This window comes from Pseudocercospora fijiensis (assembly GCF_000340215.1).
Source record: "Pseudocercospora fijiensis CIRAD86 unplaced genomic scaffold MYCFIscaffold_5, whole genome shotgun sequence".
Classification (NCBI taxonomy): Eukaryota; Fungi; Ascomycota; class Dothideomycetes; order Mycosphaerellales; family Mycosphaerellaceae; genus Pseudocercospora; species Pseudocercospora fijiensis.
The window spans coordinates 3017968-3036272 of NW_006921536.1; the positions used below are offsets into that span (position 1 = coordinate 3017968).

The 18305-nt window shown below is 51.5% G+C and overlaps 9 protein-coding genes across 9 annotated transcripts in view; 4 read left to right on the plus strand and 5 right to left on the minus strand.

Annotated features, from left to right (window-relative positions):
• Window positions 1-1118, minus strand: part of MYCFIDRAFT_104967 (uncharacterized protein) — a gene marked incomplete at both ends in the record, with an annotated part of 3918 nt that extends 2800 nt beyond the window's left edge. Inside the window, one exon of the mRNA XM_007929358.1 lies at window positions 6-1118. Within this exon, the coding sequence (XP_007927549.1) occupies window positions 6-1118 (1113 nt within the window). The remainder of the gene's footprint in view (window positions 1-5) is intronic.
• Window positions 1119-3622: 2504 nt separating this feature from the next.
• On the minus strand, window positions 3623-4134 carry MYCFIDRAFT_77593 (uncharacterized protein; the record flags this gene model as incomplete). The annotated part of the gene is made up of 3 exons (XM_007928938.1): window positions 3623-3836; window positions 3890-3981; window positions 4039-4134. The coding sequence occupies 3 exons, from the start codon at window positions 4132-4134 to the stop codon at window positions 3623-3625; spliced, it is 402 nt and encodes a 133-aa protein (XP_007927129.1).
• A 194-nt stretch (window positions 4135-4328) lies between these two features.
• On the minus strand, window positions 4329-9800 carry MYCFIDRAFT_154704 (uncharacterized protein; the record flags this gene model as incomplete). The annotated part of the gene is made up of 5 exons (XM_007929359.1): window positions 4329-4769; window positions 4813-4982; window positions 5029-5711; window positions 5764-9684; window positions 9744-9800. The coding sequence occupies 3 exons, from the start codon at window positions 9798-9800 to the stop codon at window positions 5493-5495; spliced, it is 4197 nt and encodes a 1398-aa protein (XP_007927550.1). The 3' UTR covers window positions 4329-4769; window positions 4813-4982; window positions 5029-5492.
• MYCFIDRAFT_188914 (uncharacterized protein) lies at window positions 4372-5101 on the plus strand (the record flags this gene model as incomplete). The annotated part of the gene is made up of 3 exons (XM_007929360.1): window positions 4372-4802; window positions 4855-4992; window positions 5047-5101. The coding sequence occupies 3 exons, from the start codon at window positions 4372-4374 to the stop codon at window positions 5099-5101; spliced, it is 624 nt and encodes a 207-aa protein (XP_007927551.1).
• Window positions 9801-10782: 982 nt separating the features above from the next.
• On the plus strand, window positions 10783-11534 carry MYCFIDRAFT_175666 (uncharacterized protein; the record flags this gene model as incomplete). The annotated part of the gene is made up of 6 exons (XM_007929361.1): window positions 10783-10797; window positions 10848-11025; window positions 11057-11219; window positions 11260-11274; window positions 11303-11466; window positions 11491-11534. The coding sequence occupies 6 exons, from the start codon at window positions 10783-10785 to the stop codon at window positions 11532-11534; spliced, it is 579 nt and encodes a 192-aa protein (XP_007927552.1).
• A 45-nt stretch (window positions 11535-11579) lies between these two features.
• MYCFIDRAFT_203918 (uncharacterized protein) lies at window positions 11580-14032 on the minus strand (the record flags this gene model as incomplete). Its single annotated transcript, XM_007929362.1, has 1 exon — window positions 11580-14032. One exon carries the CDS (start codon window positions 14030-14032, stop codon window positions 11606-11608), a length of 2427 nt encoding a protein of 808 aa, XP_007927553.1. The 3' UTR covers window positions 11580-11605.
• A 459-nt stretch (window positions 14033-14491) lies between these two features.
• Window positions 14492-15034, plus strand: MYCFIDRAFT_175668 (uncharacterized protein; the record flags this gene model as incomplete). The annotated part of the gene is made up of 3 exons (XM_007929363.1): window positions 14492-14523; window positions 14608-14985; window positions 15019-15034. The coding sequence occupies 3 exons, from the start codon at window positions 14492-14494 to the stop codon at window positions 15032-15034; spliced, it is 426 nt and encodes a 141-aa protein (XP_007927554.1).
• Window positions 15035-15088: 54 nt separating this feature from the next.
• MYCFIDRAFT_175669 (uncharacterized protein) lies at window positions 15089-16406 on the minus strand (the record flags this gene model as incomplete). Its single annotated transcript, XM_007929364.1, has 9 exons — window positions 15089-15105; window positions 15145-15538; window positions 15576-15610; window positions 15647-15814; window positions 15844-15927; window positions 15963-15988; window positions 16018-16128; window positions 16157-16221; window positions 16248-16406. The coding sequence occupies 9 exons, from the start codon at window positions 16404-16406 to the stop codon at window positions 15089-15091; spliced, it is 1059 nt and encodes a 352-aa protein (XP_007927555.1).
• Window positions 16407-16557: 151 nt separating this feature from the next.
• Window positions 16558-18161, plus strand: MYCFIDRAFT_77589 (uncharacterized protein; the record flags this gene model as incomplete). The annotated part of the gene is made up of 3 exons (XM_007928937.1): window positions 16558-16951; window positions 17004-17913; window positions 17966-18161. The coding sequence occupies 3 exons, from the start codon at window positions 16558-16560 to the stop codon at window positions 18159-18161; spliced, it is 1500 nt and encodes a 499-aa protein (XP_007927128.1).
• Window positions 18162-18305: the final 144 nt, after the last annotated feature.

Genomic DNA, 18305 nt, shown 5'->3' on the forward strand with positions numbered 1-18305 from the left:
CAGACATTTGATGATGTTGATGGTCTATTTTCTGCAGGTGGAGATTGTGAGAAAGAGCTCATATCCTGCAACGAAGACATGACACCATTTATGGCATCACGCAATGGAGAAGGAGTCATGTGGCTGCCAGCAGGTGATGGAGGTACCGGAGTCTGAGTACCATTCCTAGCTTGCTCGTGGTGCATGTAGTCTTCCGGCTGCGGCGACGGTGCTCTGCTCGGCTGATAGGCGACACGATGTGCTGGCGGCGGAGGAGGCGGCGAAGAAGACTCTAGTCCAAACTCGTCTTCGTACCCATATCTGAAAGGCGGTCTTGAAAGATATTGCGGCTCATCGAACGGTGCAGGTGAAGGTCCACGAGAAATAGTGAGGATCTGCGGATAAGCAGATCCATCGTGATACGTAGTCGGTAAGGGAGAATGAGAGCGTGGCGGAGCTTGATCGACGTATGCTGAATGTGGTAATGACGCACGGTATGGCACATAGCCTGGATAAGTGGGTGTAGGAGTTGGTGAGGCAGAAGGAGCAGGCGGTTCGATCTGTCTCTGAACGGGCCTCTCCATAGCTGGCATAGGGCTTCGCGGCCGGCGCGAAGAGCCATGCCTGGGCACGGGATCTGGTATCCTCGGAGCATCATCGATCGGTATAATAGGTACACCATTATGCTTCTTGATCGTTCCCGTAGGCGCCTGGGCCGTCTTCATACTAGAATACGGCTTGAACTTGCTCTTTTCCTTCTTCTTCTCGATGTCGCTCTCCGGCGTGCCTTCCCTGTCTAGGCTACCGCGTTTACCCAACACTTCATATGCTTGATAGGGCTTCCTGAAGACCGACTTGCCCTTCTGCGAGTCCGTCTTGCCCGGCTTCGACTGCGGAGTGACATTGCGGCTGTTGGGTGCTGGCTGGAAGGACTCGGCCAGGACAGTCACGAAATTCGATGGAAAGAGACCAATCGCGCGTGGGTCTCGTCGCAATCTGCCCATCCACCACGAGCCATCACCAGCATTCAGCGCTTCAATCAAGTCGCCTTCGATAAAGCCCAAGTCTTTCTTCGTCTCGCCGCCCCATGAGTACGTGGCCTTGCACCAGCACGGGAAGCGTGGAAGCTCGGTCGGTGCGCCCATCGTAGCGAGCGTGGAGGGCAGGTAGACTTTCCTCTATTGGTGCATGTCGAGATCGAGGCTGTTGGAGCGAACGTGGTGACGTTGTGGGAAATCTGGGATGCTGGTCGACTGTTGTGGACGGTTGCTATGCGCGATTCGGGCCTCCAAACTCCACCCTATGATTCTGGAGATGCTCGATGGCGATGATGATATGAGAATACCGCTATGTCTGCACGTGCTACAGCTTCAGGTACGGTGCAAGTGAGAATCGCTGCCATCTGTGGTGCGGTCGCAGTAGGTCATTGGTTCATGTGGTGGTAGTAGCTACGGCCTTGTTTACAAACAGACGCCTTGGCAAAACTGCAAGGTACTAGTACTAGTTCTATTTCGGCAACGTGAAACGCAATATCTACTACCTTTACAATCTCAAACTCCACATCTGCACCTTCGCGGTCTCTATGGCAAAAGCCCTTTAGACCATTGTTGCCCTTGCGTACCATCTTTGCCTGTGCCAAGCTCGTGTGATGAAAGACATGGCGCACAAGAGGTCAAGAGCTGACGTTCGCAAAGAGCGATATCGTACAAAGGGAGCTCGAATATCTTGCCCGCGTCCGAACGGTCCTCGACCCAAAATTTTTAAGGGTCTTGTCCAATCCCTCTTTCCAGATGCCGTGCGCGTAGAAGTTCTTGAGCATGGAGTATGTCGCCCCAGGCTTGATAACGAAGATTTACCCTGACTTGATTTGCAGTTAAGCAAACGTGATTCCTTGCTCGTCTCGCCCAATTGGTGACCGCTAACAGATGACAATGTAGGAATTAATGGGGCTAACGTCAGCGCAGCCGCTCGCTCACAGAGTACCTCCTTCCGTCGAATGCGGCGAGTTGGCTTTTGCATTGGTTGTCGTTGTAGACATATATACTTGGATCCTCGCTCCCGAAGGGGTTAACGCCTACTTGCTAATTACTACCACTTGGCACTATTTACTAGTATTTAGACAGGTCGGATTGGCGTATATCTTAACATAATTGGCATATGCTATCGAGAGAATCGCCGCAAAGACAACTGCGAAATGCATCTTTGAAAACCAGTTATGTCGAATTCGTGAAGAGTCTCTAAGTCCGTATCGTAGCTTATAACTAGTTAGGAAAGAAGAGGCTAAGTATAAACTATCGAGGTAGGGTCGGATAGTATCGTAGGATAAAGTTGTTTCGATATAGGAATAGGATAGAGAAACGCTCCTTTATATCCTACAATAAGTATCTATCTTTCGGCCTAGACTGTTCCTAGGGGTCTTTAAGTTATAGCGTCTAAGCACGTCGGAGTGAAAGTAGGTATTCTCCAAAGCCTTGCTTCTCAAGGATTACAGCGAATCGCAACTTGGTACTCAGCGGTCCTCGCCTAGTCACTTTCACTCCCCGGTGTAGAGACGCTGCAGATTCAATACAGGGTAAAGGTAACCCGCTGGATTCGGGCTATATAAAAGCTCTCGGCTGGGGCGAATCAAACATTGTTCTCAAAATGGCCTCTTGAGCGAAGAACTCAGAGGTCGGCATAACCTTCGTTTTTTATCGGAGTTGGGGTTGGATGCGAATTTTGGATGCGAATGTTGGATGCGAATGTTGGATGCGAATATGGAGTGAAAGCATTAAATTCCCTAATCCTGGATTTCATAGTTCGTAACGAATCAGAAATCTCAACAATACGGGCTGCTAGGGTGTACTTTCACTCCGATGCGTATAGGACCAATAAAGCCGAAGCAATACCAACATCCCTCTCTACGCACGAAGGAGGCGAAGCAGAGATCTTCTGAGCCTCCACAGTGTGTCCCCGCTGTTTGGGCTGACACTAATAAAAGATGAGCAATGAATTCCTGCTGGTTGGTCTGTGCCAAGACACTCCGTGCTACAGCAGTCTTCCCTGGCTCCGGGGAATCCAAGGCCCTTGGAGCCTGTCAGTGAACTTGGATAACTTCCAATTGGGAGTCCAGTATGCCTTGGTAATAAGCGAGAACTTAGAAATCTGCTTTCTCAAAACTCTACCCTTGGAATTGGCCAAGCAGTACTGTATGTTTTACGAGCCCACTCGAAGGCAGTCTTGCACTGCCACGCGCTGCAATTGATCTAAGCCAACAGACAAGGAGAAAGCTCGAAAGCTGCCTGCCTCAGATTTTGAGACTACATCCGCACTCTTCCGCTTTGAGTCCGAGCACATAATATCGCCAGGAAGCGGATGAATGCAGAAAAGCGAAGAACAGGCCACTGCCTCATCGCGAACCAAGAATGCCTTCGCCTGCACATCCTCAAAGCACCATCCGCCCTTCAAGGCATCTCATAGCAATCTAAACTGTGCCTCACTCTCGGAGATTTGGTTGTTCGCATCGGATTGGGCTGGGAGAGTGGTCGCATCCGTGGTAGTGTCGGTACTGCTGGACTTCGGACTTTCGCAGCAAGCTTGGCCAGCTTGTTCTTGGTCATGCGCTTCTTCTTCTCGGATGGCTTGCGTGGCTGGTACCGGTAACTCATGTGGCAGCATTGCGCTCAGGATTCGCAGCGTTAAACTCATCCCTCGCCTCCGTGAATTTCTCCTCGACCGCATCGCAAAGATCCGCAAGATCTTCCAGACCTTTGCGGAGCACGTCAAAAACACTGACGCCGTCCCATGTCTGGATGCGCAGGTTCATGACGGCTTCTGAAGGGTGTGGGATGGAGTAGCCGCAGAATTCGACGTCGGGGCTGCGGAAGAGGTTAGTAGAAGGATTTGTGAATGGATGATTGTGCCTGCCCACTTCTTCATGATCATATATCTTAGCGCGTTGCCAAGTGTATGGTCTTCTTTCTCAAACGCAAATGATGCGGCTGTCGTCGTTGAACCGGGCAACTGTGAAAATGTTAGCTTGCTCGAAATCATCATCACATGCACAGAAGTATTTCGCACCAGTCGCAGTCGTTGCTTCTCGAAAGCGAAGTCCTCTCCGGCACCGTTCACCTCAGCGCCGCCGGTCGCATCTTGCATCTCAGTATCGTTGGACATGTTGACGTAGACGCAGACTGTCAAGTCGTTGTGACTGGTGACCAATTAACGATGTCGTCGCCTTCGAAAGATTTTAGAGCAAGAACAACTCGGCTACGAGTTAAGGTTAGCGCTAAATTTGCAGGGTTCTAGCCAATGCTTTGAACTTTGATGACTTCACTCATCACTTTTCCAGCCTCCATCCTCTTCACATTGAGCCATACCACCACCTCACGAAACCCACACGAGATCCTCAAAATGTCCACCACCGAAACCCGCATCCGCTCCGCAACTCTCTCCCGCGACACAAACGAAACCAAAATCCAATTAGCCATAAACCTCGACGGCGGCGCCCTCCCAGAAATCACCAATAGCCCAAACGGCACTTCAGACCCCTCCTCCCACGCAACACAAGCCTCAAAATCCCAATCAATATCCGTGCACACAGGCATAGGCTTCCTGGACCACATGCTGCACGCATTGGCGAAACACTCGGGCTGGTCACTCTACATCCACACAATCGGCGACCTCCACATCGACGACCACCACACCGCAGAAGACACCTGCATCGCGCTAGGTCAAGCCTTCAAATCCGCCCTAAAAACCACAACAGGGCTTGCAAGATTTGGTTACGCCTACGCGCCATTAGACGAAGCCTTATCCCGAGCGGTAGTAGATTTGTCTAACAGGCCTTATAGCCTTATCCCGAGCGGTAGTAGATTTGTCTAACAGGCCTTATAGTGTGATAGATCTGGGAACGAAGAGGGAGAAGATTGGGGATTTGAGTTGTGAGATGTTGCCGCATTGTTTAGAGAGCTTTGCTTTGCATGCGGGCATCACGATGCATGTGGATTGTTTGAGGGGGTTGATCCGACGCACGTAAAAGAACAGAGCGTGCAGAAATGACGAACTTCTTTTGAGGATGGCGACGAGTCTGGTTGCGGGGAGGGAAGGGGAGGTGCCCAGTACGAAGGGTGTGTTGTTTTGAGGCCGAGGTGATATGTTACGACGATAGTAAGAGATGACTGGATGAGAGGATAAATGGAAAAGATGTTCGTGAAGAATTGTCTTGTTGTCGTGGTACACTACATTGTATAGAAGAAGAAGGCAGCACACCAATCGTGCCAATTAGGCGTTGCAGCATGCGCAAGAGATGACTGCGTTTGTTGATCCATTTGGACTCCTTGCCACACTCCATTGTATCCCAATCACCCGAGCGCACCGCGTCGTGATTCATGCCGCTTGAGGGCTCCTGCTTTCTAATAGCAGCGAGGCCTTGTAGTGTCGTTGATAACCATGCTTAAACGCCCGATACGCCTTTCGAACCAACATTCCCATTCTCATTAGAATTCACTTTCGCTGGAGCTGACCATTTGATCCTATTCATCATCGCTCTGCACCAAGCTTTCGGTTCCGCCCCTCGAGGAGTTGCCGTTGGCTCGCGACCCGTTAAGTTTGAGCTTGATGCCGGATTTGACAGGCTGAGGTGTCGAAACGCCGGAGGCTGAAGGCCGTGTAGAGGAACCATCGTCGTCTTCCCAATTCTGCCATCGAGGATGATCCGCAGTTTCTTCGGCGATCTTCTTGTCGCAAGCACGCTGCAGAACTATTAGCGTTGTCTCATAATTCCAGTATAACATCAACACTTACTTCGATGAGGTTGGCGTCTTGGTAGAGCACGCTGCCATCCTCATTGTATTGCCGGCAGTTGTTGCAAAGAAGCGTAATGTCGGCTCTGAACTGCTTGATGCTCTGATATTCCTTCTTGTTGATCTTCTTCTCGATCTGCTTCATACAGATGGGATTCTTGATCAACTGGTAGTAGTCCGGATAGTCAAGCTTGGGCGGCAGCTCCAAGAACGGATCGATGATGCCACGTGGAGGGATATTCGGGTCGGGGGAGCCTTCTTCAAGATCTTGCAACGAGTCGTGCACGTTGTCAAGAACTTGTTGAAGTGAGTCTCGGTCTTCTTTTGACAAGGTCTCAACGATCTTGGGATTTCGTCCACGTTTCTTCGGAGGCTCAGCAGCACTGTCGAGCGCTGCCTCTTCGGCTTTCCGCTTATCTGGTCTCCCACCAGACTTGCGTCCTCGCTTCTTCGGTGCTGGGGACTCCTCCTCGCTTTGTTCCGGAGGTGGTGTGTCTTCACTGCCCTTCTTTGCCATGCGCTTGGCGATACGTGCTTGCTTGCGCGCAATGGCATCCTCGATGGTGTCGTCATCGGCGTCCACGGCCTCCAGCCATTGCTCTTCTGTCAGACCATCGTCATACTTGACTTTGGCTCGCTCTCTGGTACCACGACCGTAATTGACCTCAATCTCCTCGACGACAGGATTATCCTCATTCAAGTAGATCTCTGGGAGCTCCTTCTCGCACAGCAGTCGAGGAAGCTTCTTGTCAGGACCATACTTCGAGTTCTTGATCCTGTCTTGGTCAATCTTCTGGAAGGTCAAGAGCTCCTCGTCGCTTCGCATCATGATCATGTTGAGGTCGTCATCCTCCATCTCGTCTTGTTCAAGATTGTCCACGGCTTCTGCAGATTCCAACATGACACGCAACATCTCGTCACGCTCACCCTCGGAGGATTTGTTGTCGAACTTACCAGCTTGAATGACCTTGCCGTCCATGTCAAGCTTGTATTGCGCACGCTCCAAAATCTTCTCCTCAACAGAACTACTGGTGATGAGTCTCAGAATGCGCACCTCGTTCTTCTGGCCGATACGATGTGCTCGATCTTGTGCTTGCAAATCTTGGTGAGGATTCCAGTCGGAGTCGTAGATGATAACGGTGTCAGCAGTCTGCAGGTTCAACCCGAGACCACCTGCACGAGTAGAGAGCAAGAAGCAGAAGTACTCTGAACCCGGTGCGTTGAATTGCTTCAAGAGCTCAGATCGATCATCAGCCTTTGTTGAACCATCCAGTCGCAGGTACTTGATGCCTCTAAATCGCAGGAAGTCTTCCATAATGTTCATAATCTGAGTCATCTGGAAGAAGATGAGACATCTGTGACCAGTCGCTTGGAACTTGGGCAAGATACGATCCAGCAGTTCGAATTTGCCTGCAGTACGCCAGATCAAGTCGTTTGTGTACTTGCTTGGGTTCATCTGCTCCTCGACTTCTTCGAACACAAATGGATGGTTGCAAAGCTTACGAAGCTGCATAAGCATGTTGCTGAGACCTCGCATGCCCGTCTTCTTGCCATCGGCACCAATGGTATTGATGCGATTGTGAAGCATGAGTTGCTTGTAAAGCTTGGCTTGGAGTGCCGACAAGTTGCACTTGATGACCTTTTCTGTCTTGTCCGGAAGGTCCTTCTCGACATCCTTTTTGAGACGGCGCAGGAGGAAGGGACGCAAGACCTTATGAAGACGGCGAATGACGAGAATCTGCTCTTCTTCCGTGAGCTCCATCTTGTCTTGGCCACCTGTGTTTGCAAAGGGAGTATTGAACCACTCGTCGAACGACTTTGCGGATTTGAAGATGTTCGGTAGCACGAAATTAAGCATGGCCCAGAGTTCGGTAAGGTTGTTCTGAAGCGGAGTTCCAGTAAGAATGAGGCGGTATCGTGTGTGGTAGTACTGGGTAATGGTGCTGCTGAGCTTCGACTGTGCGTTCTTCATACGATGACCTTCGTCGACAATCATGTGAAGCCACTTGATCTTGCTCAGTACGGGTCTGTCCTTGATGATGAACTCGTACGTGGTAAGCAGGACTTGGAATTGACCGTAGCGAATTTGTTGCTGGTGCTGTTTTCGCTGGTTAGGCGGACCTTTGTATACGATGCGCTGCACGCTTGGGGCCCATCTCTCGAATTCGCTATTCCAGTTGGTCAATGTACTGAGAGGTACTATAACCAAGTACGGACCAGGTTGTCGCTTCTTCTCGATAAGATATGTGATGAGCGAGATGGTCTGGATAGTCTTTCCAAGACCCATCTCATCGGCAAGGATACCATTGAGGTTGTTGTTGTACAGCGAGATCATCCACTGCAGACCCTTGACTTGGTACTCCTTCAGCGTTCCGCCGACCAGATTGGAGGCCTGTGCAACAACTGGCTCCTTGATACGATGAGCGACTTCGTAGTAGTCAATCTTCTTCTTGGTCTCATCCTCGCTGTCGACTTCGCCATCGTCTTCTGACTCTTCTTCGGGCATTTCCATGCCATGTTGGGTGACAGCCTTTCGTTGCTGTTCTTTGACGGAAGCTGCAAGCTGGTTCAAGAAGCCGTCGGTCTGCTTGAGGAGGTGAGAGATGCGAGAATCCTTCGCTTGTCCAAGCAGCTTGAGATATGTCTCTTCGTCGTTGGCCTTCAAAGCTTGGAGACGCTGTTTGGCTGTTCTCTCAATACGCTTCTGCTCTTCCTTTTCGATGTTGACATGCGTTGCCATCATCATGCGACCCAGCTTCTGAATGCGGTTCTTGTGCATAGCAGCCCCATTTCGAATATCCTCGGAATGTTGCACAATGGATCTGATGTACTCGATGTGCTTCTTCTTCTCTTTATTCTCGGCCGCATCGCGCTGTTGCTTTTCGAGCTTCTCGGTGACACGAGCTTCGCGAAGGGACTGCTTCTTGACGCGACGATACATGGATCTGTTAGCAGTCATGGAGAGGTTATCAGAAAGCATCATCTCCTTTCCAACCCGTTGCCGCATTTCGCGTTGCTTGGGAAGCAGGTTCAACATCTTGAACTCGATCATAGCCCGAAGCTTGAGATTGGTATTGTCCTCTGGCGTATCAGACTTGCTTGTATCCCAGCCGCCAATATTGGCGGACAGATTTTTGAGCTCGTTTTTCCGTGTCATTACTCGATTAAAGACGATGTTCTCGCGCTCCTCTCGTACACGTTCGGGATCTACGCCCAGCGGCATGATGCTGGGAATCATGGTTCGGAATGGGCGGTGTACATGGTCGTTGTAGCTGATGCGCTTCAGCATGAGGGTATGTGGATCAGTAAAGGTCTCGAATTTGTGCCGCTGCTTCTCGTCTCCTGCATCGCCAGCTTTCGAGTCTCCCTTGGCCGCATCATCCAGCATTTTGCCAGCCGCTGATACAATTTCAGCTGGTGTAGGTGGTTTCTGCTCCTGCCTCGACTGAAAGATTCGGTCTGCGATCTGTGCAGGAATGGCCTGGTTCTTCTGAAGGTGACTGAAAGCCTGCATTTGCAGCCGAAGCGTGTTCATGTGGTCGCGACTCAATGCCTGCTCAGTGGGGCCATCGCCTTGACCAGGTTGAACATTTGTCGGCGCAGAAGGTTGCTGAAAGGGTTGAGATGTGGGTTGTGATGCGCCGTTTGACATTGACGCAGACTGCTGTCCCGCCTGCGCGTGTCCGTCGGTCTGGCCAGGCATCGCGCCGGATGAACCATTCATTTGAGAGGCAGCGGGCATGCCGTTCTGCTGCATCTGAGCCTGCTGCTGTTGCCGCATTGCTGCAGCTTGCTGCATCTTCATGTTCTGCATTTTCTTAATCTGCTCCGTTCGCGCTTGTACCGTGGCCAGCACCTGCCGGAGCTTGATCATGGAAGGGTCAGTGTCCGGCACGCCTTGCGAGCGCTTCGTCTGATATTCCTGTGGCGCATCACGTCAGTACTCGAGCATATTGAGTTGAATATGTGCCCTTGACATACCTTGAACATGGCTTGCACCTGCTCCTTGGTGACGCCAGGCGGCAACACCTGCTGCATGATCGCATTCTGGCCCTGCTGGCCTTGCGGCATGCCCTGCGAGGGTTGAACAGCAGCCATATTGTGTGGTCTTGGCTGAAATATGTCGAGGTGTATTGCCTCCCGGCAGCGCAACCCACCAAGGTCGCGCTCGACACCGCCGCCAAGCAATCCCTACTGCCGGTGAGGGAGGGGGGCGACCATCTATCGCGCGTCGGTGCGGTGGTCAATGGGTGTATGGAGGGTATTTGGGCGATTCGGGGATGCTGCTTTGCGCTTCCGGATGGGAAAGGAGCTGGGGGTGTCGCTGGTGTGATGGAGGCTCGCGCGCGTGGTGGGCGATGGCGCGCAAATCGCAGTAAAGACGGGCAGTCGTGTTTGGGTATTATTGATATTGATATCAAGGTTACGTCGCGTCTGGCGCGTCCGTAAAGGCTACTGGTCGAGGGTGTGTTGTGCGGGGCCAGCTCTGTGGCAGTGAAGTAGTGAGGTCGGGTTGATGCGCAGGACAGAACGTGAGCGCAGAACACACTGCTCGGCGCGCTCGGCTTCGGCAAGGGCAGGTCACGTGGCGGAGGAGGCACTTCACATAAATGCTATTCTGAGCAGACGACAATGCAACGTTATTGACCTTCAGCAAAGATTCATCGCAGTCGGGTGTTCCAGCGGCAGACATGCAGAGTGGCAGAGATCCGGGTCCGCGCGCTCTCCATGTCTCGTGGTTTACCGACTCTCCCGAGTGATCCTGCCCTCTCTTGGCGCCACTCTTGGCATTCAGTATCGCAGCTGCGCCTGTCGTGCCAGAGACTCACCGGGATGGCGACATCGATCGCACTCACATTGATCAGATCTTGCCTTCCCTGGGCTATATCCATGTCTAGGTGAATCACACTCCATCTCGAGGTCTACAGTGTTTGAAATGTCATTAATCTCCATCCCACCCGAAGTACGCCTGAGGTACCTCTTTTCCCCCATCTCACGTAGACCGCGCTGGTTTGTATCGATGATTGATTCCATGGTCACAGAATCTACGAATACCTCCCCGACCTCCAAACCGACAACTTCAAGAACTTCTCCGGACATGCATCTCTCACACCACCAATCTCTCGAACATGTCATCTCCTCCGCCACGAGACCATCCCAATCTACGCCAGCAACAGCCAGTTCATCTTCAACATCGACGATGCAGCGGCACTCTGGTCTCGGGGCACTCAAATCTGGGCAAACCTGTTACTCCATCGCGATAGTCTGTCTCGAGTCCGCTCAATCTATCTGAGTCAACATTGGCAGATCCCTCAACCAATGCGATGGCAAGGGCATGTTGGATTCTACCTCTTGCTCGAACGTCGCAAAATGTCAGAATCATATACGACGGCAGAGTCCTCTCCGAAAGCATGGTCTTCGAGATTTGTACTGGCTCAGACGTCAGGTTTATGGACTGTGACGACAGGTACTTACCCTGTTTCCAAGGACGTTCGAGGGATGAGGTTAGAAAGTGTTGAGTTGTTGGCATCGACTATTAGGAAGCATCTCGGTGACAGTGATTCCAAAGGTCTGCTTCCTGACGACATGCGATTTCTCATGCAGGCCATGGATATCGTGGCGACTCACCCAGTACTTGACTTGGGCCTTCAAAGGAGGCAAAATATTTGGCTCAGTATGGAGGATAAGTTGAACAAGCTGATTGGTCGCACGACAGTGATGAATGCAGATGCATGTAAACATGGAAGCATAGCAGCACCAGCACCAGCGTGAGCTTTTGACTAGTATCGTTGTTTGACTTCATGGGTATCTGTCGCGCGTGCATCATCGCTTCTCCTCTTTTCTTACTTCTGAGCCGCCAGCCACGCCTCATGCAGCTTCTTCTGGTTTTCGTAAGCTTTAGCCAATTTCTTGACCTGGCTCTTTGCCACTTCTTTGCCCTCCTTATCTTTCGTTGGCATTCCCTTGTCATCCCACTCGCTGTAGATTGCCTTGTACTCCTCGGTCTTGAACAGCTCAGCCGGTGGAATTTTTCCTTTCTCCAACCGCTCCTTCTCCTTAGCAGCAGCCTCGGCTTTGGCCTTCTCCTTTGCAGCAGCCTTCTCAGCAGCCTTGCTTTCTCGCTCCTGTCGCTCTTGCTTCAAGCTTTCAGAAAGTGGTCGCACCAGAGCCGGGCGATTTTCTCGATCCTCAAGGTATATGCCCAGGCTCCAGAGCACGCTGTCTCGTAAATCGTCACAAGCAGCAAGGTACTCTTTGGCTGGTGCGCTCTTGCTGTGGAGCTCAAAGACCTTTCTTTGGAAGTCTGCATATGCCTTGGCGTAAGGTTGCTCTTGTGCTCTGTAGAAGTTGTCCTTCTCCTCCAACCTGCCGAGAGATTCGAGCTCGACTTGACCTTTGATGGCCTGCTCTCGCACCTTGTCACGTAATTCAGAGAGAGGCTCGATGAATGGCTTGGCCTTTTCTGGTATGTCAATCCCGGACCAGCCCATCTGACCTTTGCGGTAGCTCGCATCCAAACCAAACATGACTACCATTTGTGTGATCCATTCGCCAATGGCTTCTGATGTAGCGTCTGGCACGTGTTGCGCAGAGTTGTATGCTGTGATCAACTCACTCAACACTCTCATTGCTGCAGGGGTGTCGAAAGAGTCGAGTATTGCCTCTCGGAACTTCTCCATGGAACCCTCCAATAATTGGCCGATATCAGGCTGTGTTCCGTTCGTTCCATTTTTGTAATCGCTCGATGGGTTCTTTTTGAGATCTCGCACTTTGAGGAAAAAATTGTCCACGCGTTCCTCCCACGCAACACTTGCTTTCCTCAGGTCAGGTGTGATCTCCAGTCCGTCCCTCCAGTTGCCGAGCAGATAGATGATTCGCAGCGATCTCGGTGTAAAGTCTCCTTTCGACAGCGCCTCCTTAATCGTGGTAAAATTCTTCAAGCTCTTGCTCATCTTGCTGCCGGAGATACTGAGATGACCCATATGAAGGAAGTAGTTGACCCACTGCTCGCTCTCTGCGCCGCACTTGTGCCAGTATGCTTCTGATTGTGCAAGCTCGTTATCATGATGCGGGAAGGCAAGATCAATGCCGCCAGAGTGGATGTCGAATTGTTTTCCGAGCACGTCCGATGCCATTGCCGAGCACTCAATATGCCAGCCTGGTCTACCTTCACCCCAAGGCGAGTCCCAACTCGGCTCACCAGCTTTCGATGCCTTCCACAATGCAAAGTCTGCGCCGGACTTCTTGAAAGAAGTCTTCTTCGCCGCCAATGAACCCTCGCCATCTGCTTGCAGCTCTGAGTCATTACGGTTCCAAGGCTCCAGTCGCGCATAGTGACCACCCGACGACTCCCATGCGGTTGTGTCGTAGTAGACAGAGCCTTCGTTTTCATAAGCATATCCGTTGCCTTGGATCTGCTTCACAAAGTCCACGATCTGAGGTCCATATTCTGTGACCCTGGTGAGCTTGTCCGGATATCGCACATTGAGTGCCTTCATGTCATCGAAAAATCGTTGCTCGTATTTCTTCGTCAGTTTCGTGAAGATGTGGTGATCTTTGCCAGAGACCTTCGATGAGTTCAGTCGGTCGATGTACGGCCTTAACACGCCTGACGCCTTTTCAACGAACAATGATAGGGTTGCATCTGAGGAGTGAAGTGCATCGACAGCATTCTTCACTGTCTTCAGGTGCATCTTAATCTTGGCTTCTTTGTCTCCAGGCGCGCCTTGGCCATCCTCGCTCTTGCCGTCCAGCACATTCTGGTATGCCGTGCGCTCGCCCTGTGTGTATTTGGCGACAGCAGCATCATCTGCGTGGCTCGACTCTGGCAAATATGATTCTAGTTTTGGAACCTTTTTGCTCGCATACTCTTTCAGTGCTTCGCTGGTCGTTTGTCTAAGCTCATCGTCGACCTCTTTCCGCCCTTGGAGAAACTCGGCCAACAGATACTGTTCTCGAGCGGCCAGAATGATCTTGTCATCCACGTCGGTAATGTTCATGACAAAGTTGATGTGAAACCCCAGGTAGTCTGACATTATGCGACGAATAATGTCTTGTGAGACATAGTTTCGCGCATGTCCCAAATGCGAATCATCATATACAGTCGGACCGCAGGCATACCAGCCCACCTTCTTCCCACTTTTATCGAGCGGAATAAATGGAGTCTTTGTTCTGGTCAACGAGTTGTATACGCTCAGCTTGGGCAATCGCGCCTGGACTTCTGCGCTTGGTGCTGGAGGAGCGCGCCATTCAGGCTGTGCCGCAGCCATCGCTGGTCTTGCAGGATGTGTTGGAGATGTGGCTGTGGATTCGACTTCGACTGACAATGGGCGACGCTGCGGAGTTGGGCTGAGCTTGAGAAAGGCGCTGGAAAGGGCGAATGCGGATGGCGACTGCTGCACTTTGCTCAGACATCGGATGGTTCGAAGTGACTGTAGCATTCAGGGAGTCAGAGTGCAGGGAGTGGCCAACGCAATACACGCAGGAGAGGACACGCTGCACCACGGAGCACTCATGTGAGCGAATCTTCGGGAGTCATTTCTGGGGACAACGTTCACATGCGGACCCCGGCTGATCATCGCGGGCCGCTGGCTCTCCAGGAAGTGGAACAACAAAGCCAAAAATATCACCATCAATCGCCCTTCGCCTCAGAGACATCACCGTCACCCGTCACCACAAGCCGGTCATGCTCTTTCAACATACACACTCGCGATGTCATCCGACATGAGATGATCTCTGAACTTCGACAGATGCGCGACTCGTCAAATCTAGCACCTTAAAATGCCACGGATCTCGCGTCATTGCTTCCGGGCGGGAATGCGATCATCTCCTATCAACTCCTGAGCAGGACCGCAAGGTCAAGGTGGCAGAATCAATTCATCCATCCCGTCTCGCACATTTGTCATTATTCTCGGAGATGTACGGAGGATGGCATTCACGACATTGCTGTTCACCACTCTCCCTTCTCGACGCGCCTCGCAGCAAAATTAATAGCCCTCCCAGCCGCCTTCTTCGCAGGCTCCTACAACTTCGCCTTCAGTCAAAACGCAGTCCCAATCCTCTACTTTCAACCCAGTAGCGTCTCGACCAAAGTCTTCGCACAGGTCTACTACAACGGTCTCAACATCCTTGCACCAGTCAACGTCCTCGGCGCCGCAGCATTCGCCTACGGCATGGCAGTAGGTGCCCACGACACCCGATTGCGGACCCCAAAAGGGGTTCTGTAATAGGGTGTAGTGCTGCAAAACTGTTGTAGCATGGGCGGTTGGTAATTTTTCTTTCCTTTTTTTGGCTATCCTAGAGCTAACGCCTGCTATATCGTTTGCTCAGATCAATTGCCTAGCTTATCGAACTTCTGGCAATAAGTAGGATGTACCCTCACAAATGGCCATAGTATCATCCTTCAGCATACGCCATGACAAGCATTGTGGGAAGTCTCCGTCTGGTGGTGGACCAACAGGATCTGGACTTGGAAGAATTGGACTTTGCGGAGTCAATGAGAGCTTTGGTTTTGGTGGCCAATTAGGATTCGGTTGTGAGGCTTGCCGATTCAATGAAGGCTTAGGCTTCGGCGGCCAGTTTGGGTCAGGCTGCGAGTCGAGACGTTCAATGAGCGGCTTTGGAGGCAAAGGCGGTTGTGGGTGCTCTGGAGCTGTTGGATCAGGATCGTGTGACCTGGCCAAGAGCAGTGGAGGAAAGAAGATTGGAAGTGACATGAGAGACATCCTGGTGGGTTTTTGTCGATTCTCAGGAGAGAAGAGAAGGGCAAGTCCTTTCTCAAGTAAAGTGTGCTTTTATATGTGTAAACATTACCTGTTCACCACTGCCGCGTGGCAAGCGTCCGATAGCTATTGACATCAATTTGCCTGCTTGCTATGGTCGACTTCTGTTTACGACCTTTTGTGGAATCCGTGTGCCATAGTACGGACTTTTCGTGAAGTTGTAGAGGCTCCCTGGTATCGGGAACAGAGGTTCCGGCCCGGGCTGCTCACAACTCCCAGTCCATTGATGCAGCCAGATCTCGAGAGAACGACGCTGAGATGTTTTACCTGCTAGATTGTGAGCAAATCATGCTTCGAACATATTGTGTGATGGTCGGCAGGAAGTGGAGTTCCGATGCGCGTCGAGGAGTCACGTGAGAAAGACGCCTTGGCGTGATGCATTTCTGGTCACGACAGGCATGGTATCGACGACGACGACCGACCTTGCCTTCACACAGAACCTCGCTCAACAACATTGAAGCTCTTCCGCCAACTCAAAGCCGCAGCCGAAGCTCATCAAGACATAGCCAAGCAGTCTTGTGGCTGAGTCAGAAACGACAATCCTGGGAATGCTATCAAGAGTGTCGGCAAAAAGCCCAGTGAAGCTGGCACGCGAGATCACGACATCAACACTAGGCTATGAACGATGTTGAGGACATCGTCGTAGATGTACAAGAGCCAATGACGACTTCACCTTTCTGCATCATCCTATCCTATCCTGCACAAGCACACTCAACCGCCACGTCGAAGCGATGGTCCGAAGGGAATGAATGTGTTTGTCAGTGAGGCGGCCGTGGTGGGGATCGCCTCGTGGTAGGGAAGACTCTGATGTGCTTCTCTCGCGGCTTACAGCATGAGAATGCATGGGTAGACACGTGGACATGAGACTACTACGCGGCTCACAATGCTAACCTTCTTTCTTCCTTTGCACTATCCTCTCTTACTCTATCGAAACATTGTCAGATATCATTCTTACGCGTTACCCCATGACTGTGAGCTCTGCGTCCTTCGGGGAAGACTTCAACGAGAAAGATATGGACTTCGTTCGGTCTACACCTACTACCTCAGCACCTAGCTCAGCGCTTGACGAAACATATGACGTTCACAAAAAACATGCCGGCGAGACGATCAAGCCCAGCGAATTCAAGAAAGTCTTACGGAAGATCGACCGGCGCATAATACCGGTATTATGGCTCCTGTTCCTACTACAGCAACTGGATAAGAACGGCATCAACTATGCTTCAGCATACGGGCTGCAAAAGGGCACTCACCTTCATGGTCAGCAGTACTCGTGGCTGGCAAGTATCTTCTACTTCGGATACCTTCTCGGGCAATGGCCTAGCGGATATCTCATGCAGAAGCTTCCCATCGGCAAGTTCTTGTCAGTGACGACTTTGCTTTGGGGTGTGATCCTCCTCACTACACCAGGTAAGAATTTGCCTTGTTTCTTAGCAAAGATACCTGGCTGATGCATTCACAGCTTGCCACAACTTCGCTGGCATTGCAGCGAACAGATTCCTGCTGGGCTTCGTAGAAGCAGCTGTCAATCCCGGCTTTGTGCTCATCATGGGCATGTGGTACACATCCTCTGAACAGCCCCTACGTCTGGAATCGTATTACTGTACCAATGGAATTGCAACCATGTTCGGAGGCCTGATCGGTTACGCGGTAGGACATATCAGCTCCGGCCTCGCCAAATGGATGTACATCTTCATCATTTTCGGCTCTATCAGCTTCGCAGCTGGTGTCTATGCGTTGACTACGTTACCGGATCTTCCTTCGAAGGCCAAGTTCCTGACTGAGAGGGAGCGCTACGTGGCCGTCGAGCGAGTTGCCAAAAACAAACAGGGCATCAAGAACAGCAACTTTTCAAAGTACCAGGCATGGCAGACCATCTATGATCCAAAGACGTGGCTCCTATTCGTTCTTGCTGTCGGTGCGCAAGTACCCAACTCAGCACTGACCAGCTTCACTTCGATCATTCTAAAGTCCTTCGGCTTCGGGACCTTGGGCACTCAGTATCTACAAATCCCGGGCGGAGCAGTACAATTCCTCTCTTTACTAGGAGGTGGCATCATCTGCTCCAAGTTCCCGAACATACGATGCGCGACCATGATTGTGGCCAACCTGATCTGCATAGTCGGCTCCGGGCTACTGGTGGGGCTTCCAGATAGCAACAAATGGGGCAGACTGGTCGCCATCTGGCTCTGCTACTTCCAAGGTCTCGGGTTCTCGATGTCCTTAACAATGGTCAGCTCAAACATCAGTGGCTTCACAAAGAAGCAGCTCACAGCGGCCATCCTTTATACAGGGTACTGCGTAGGGAACATCATTGGACCGCAGACATTCAAGGACAGCGAAGCACCTGGCTACCATTCAGCATATGTCGCGTCAGTATTGCTTTTCTCCCCATATGCGATTGGTCACTGACAGGTGTTCCAGCATGCTTATCGGCTACACCATCAAGCTCCTCGCCGTCTGCGTCCTCTACTTTTACATGTGGTCCGTCAACAAGAAGCGTGACAGGGATGCTGCCACTCGAGGCATAGCCAGCGATGAGGAAGAGAAGGCTGCGATTGAGCAAGGAATGCATGATATGACTGAGCTTGACAACAAGGGGTTTAGGTACTCGCTCTGAGAATACCAAGGACCACTCGATATCACAACTCTTCTTTCCGCAGGCCGACGTAACGTGTGCTTTCTGCGAGTTACTGTGGTATTCCGCATCTTGCTCGAGTTAGAACTCACCCGAACCGCCAAGACTTTTCATCGCGGCGTTTGC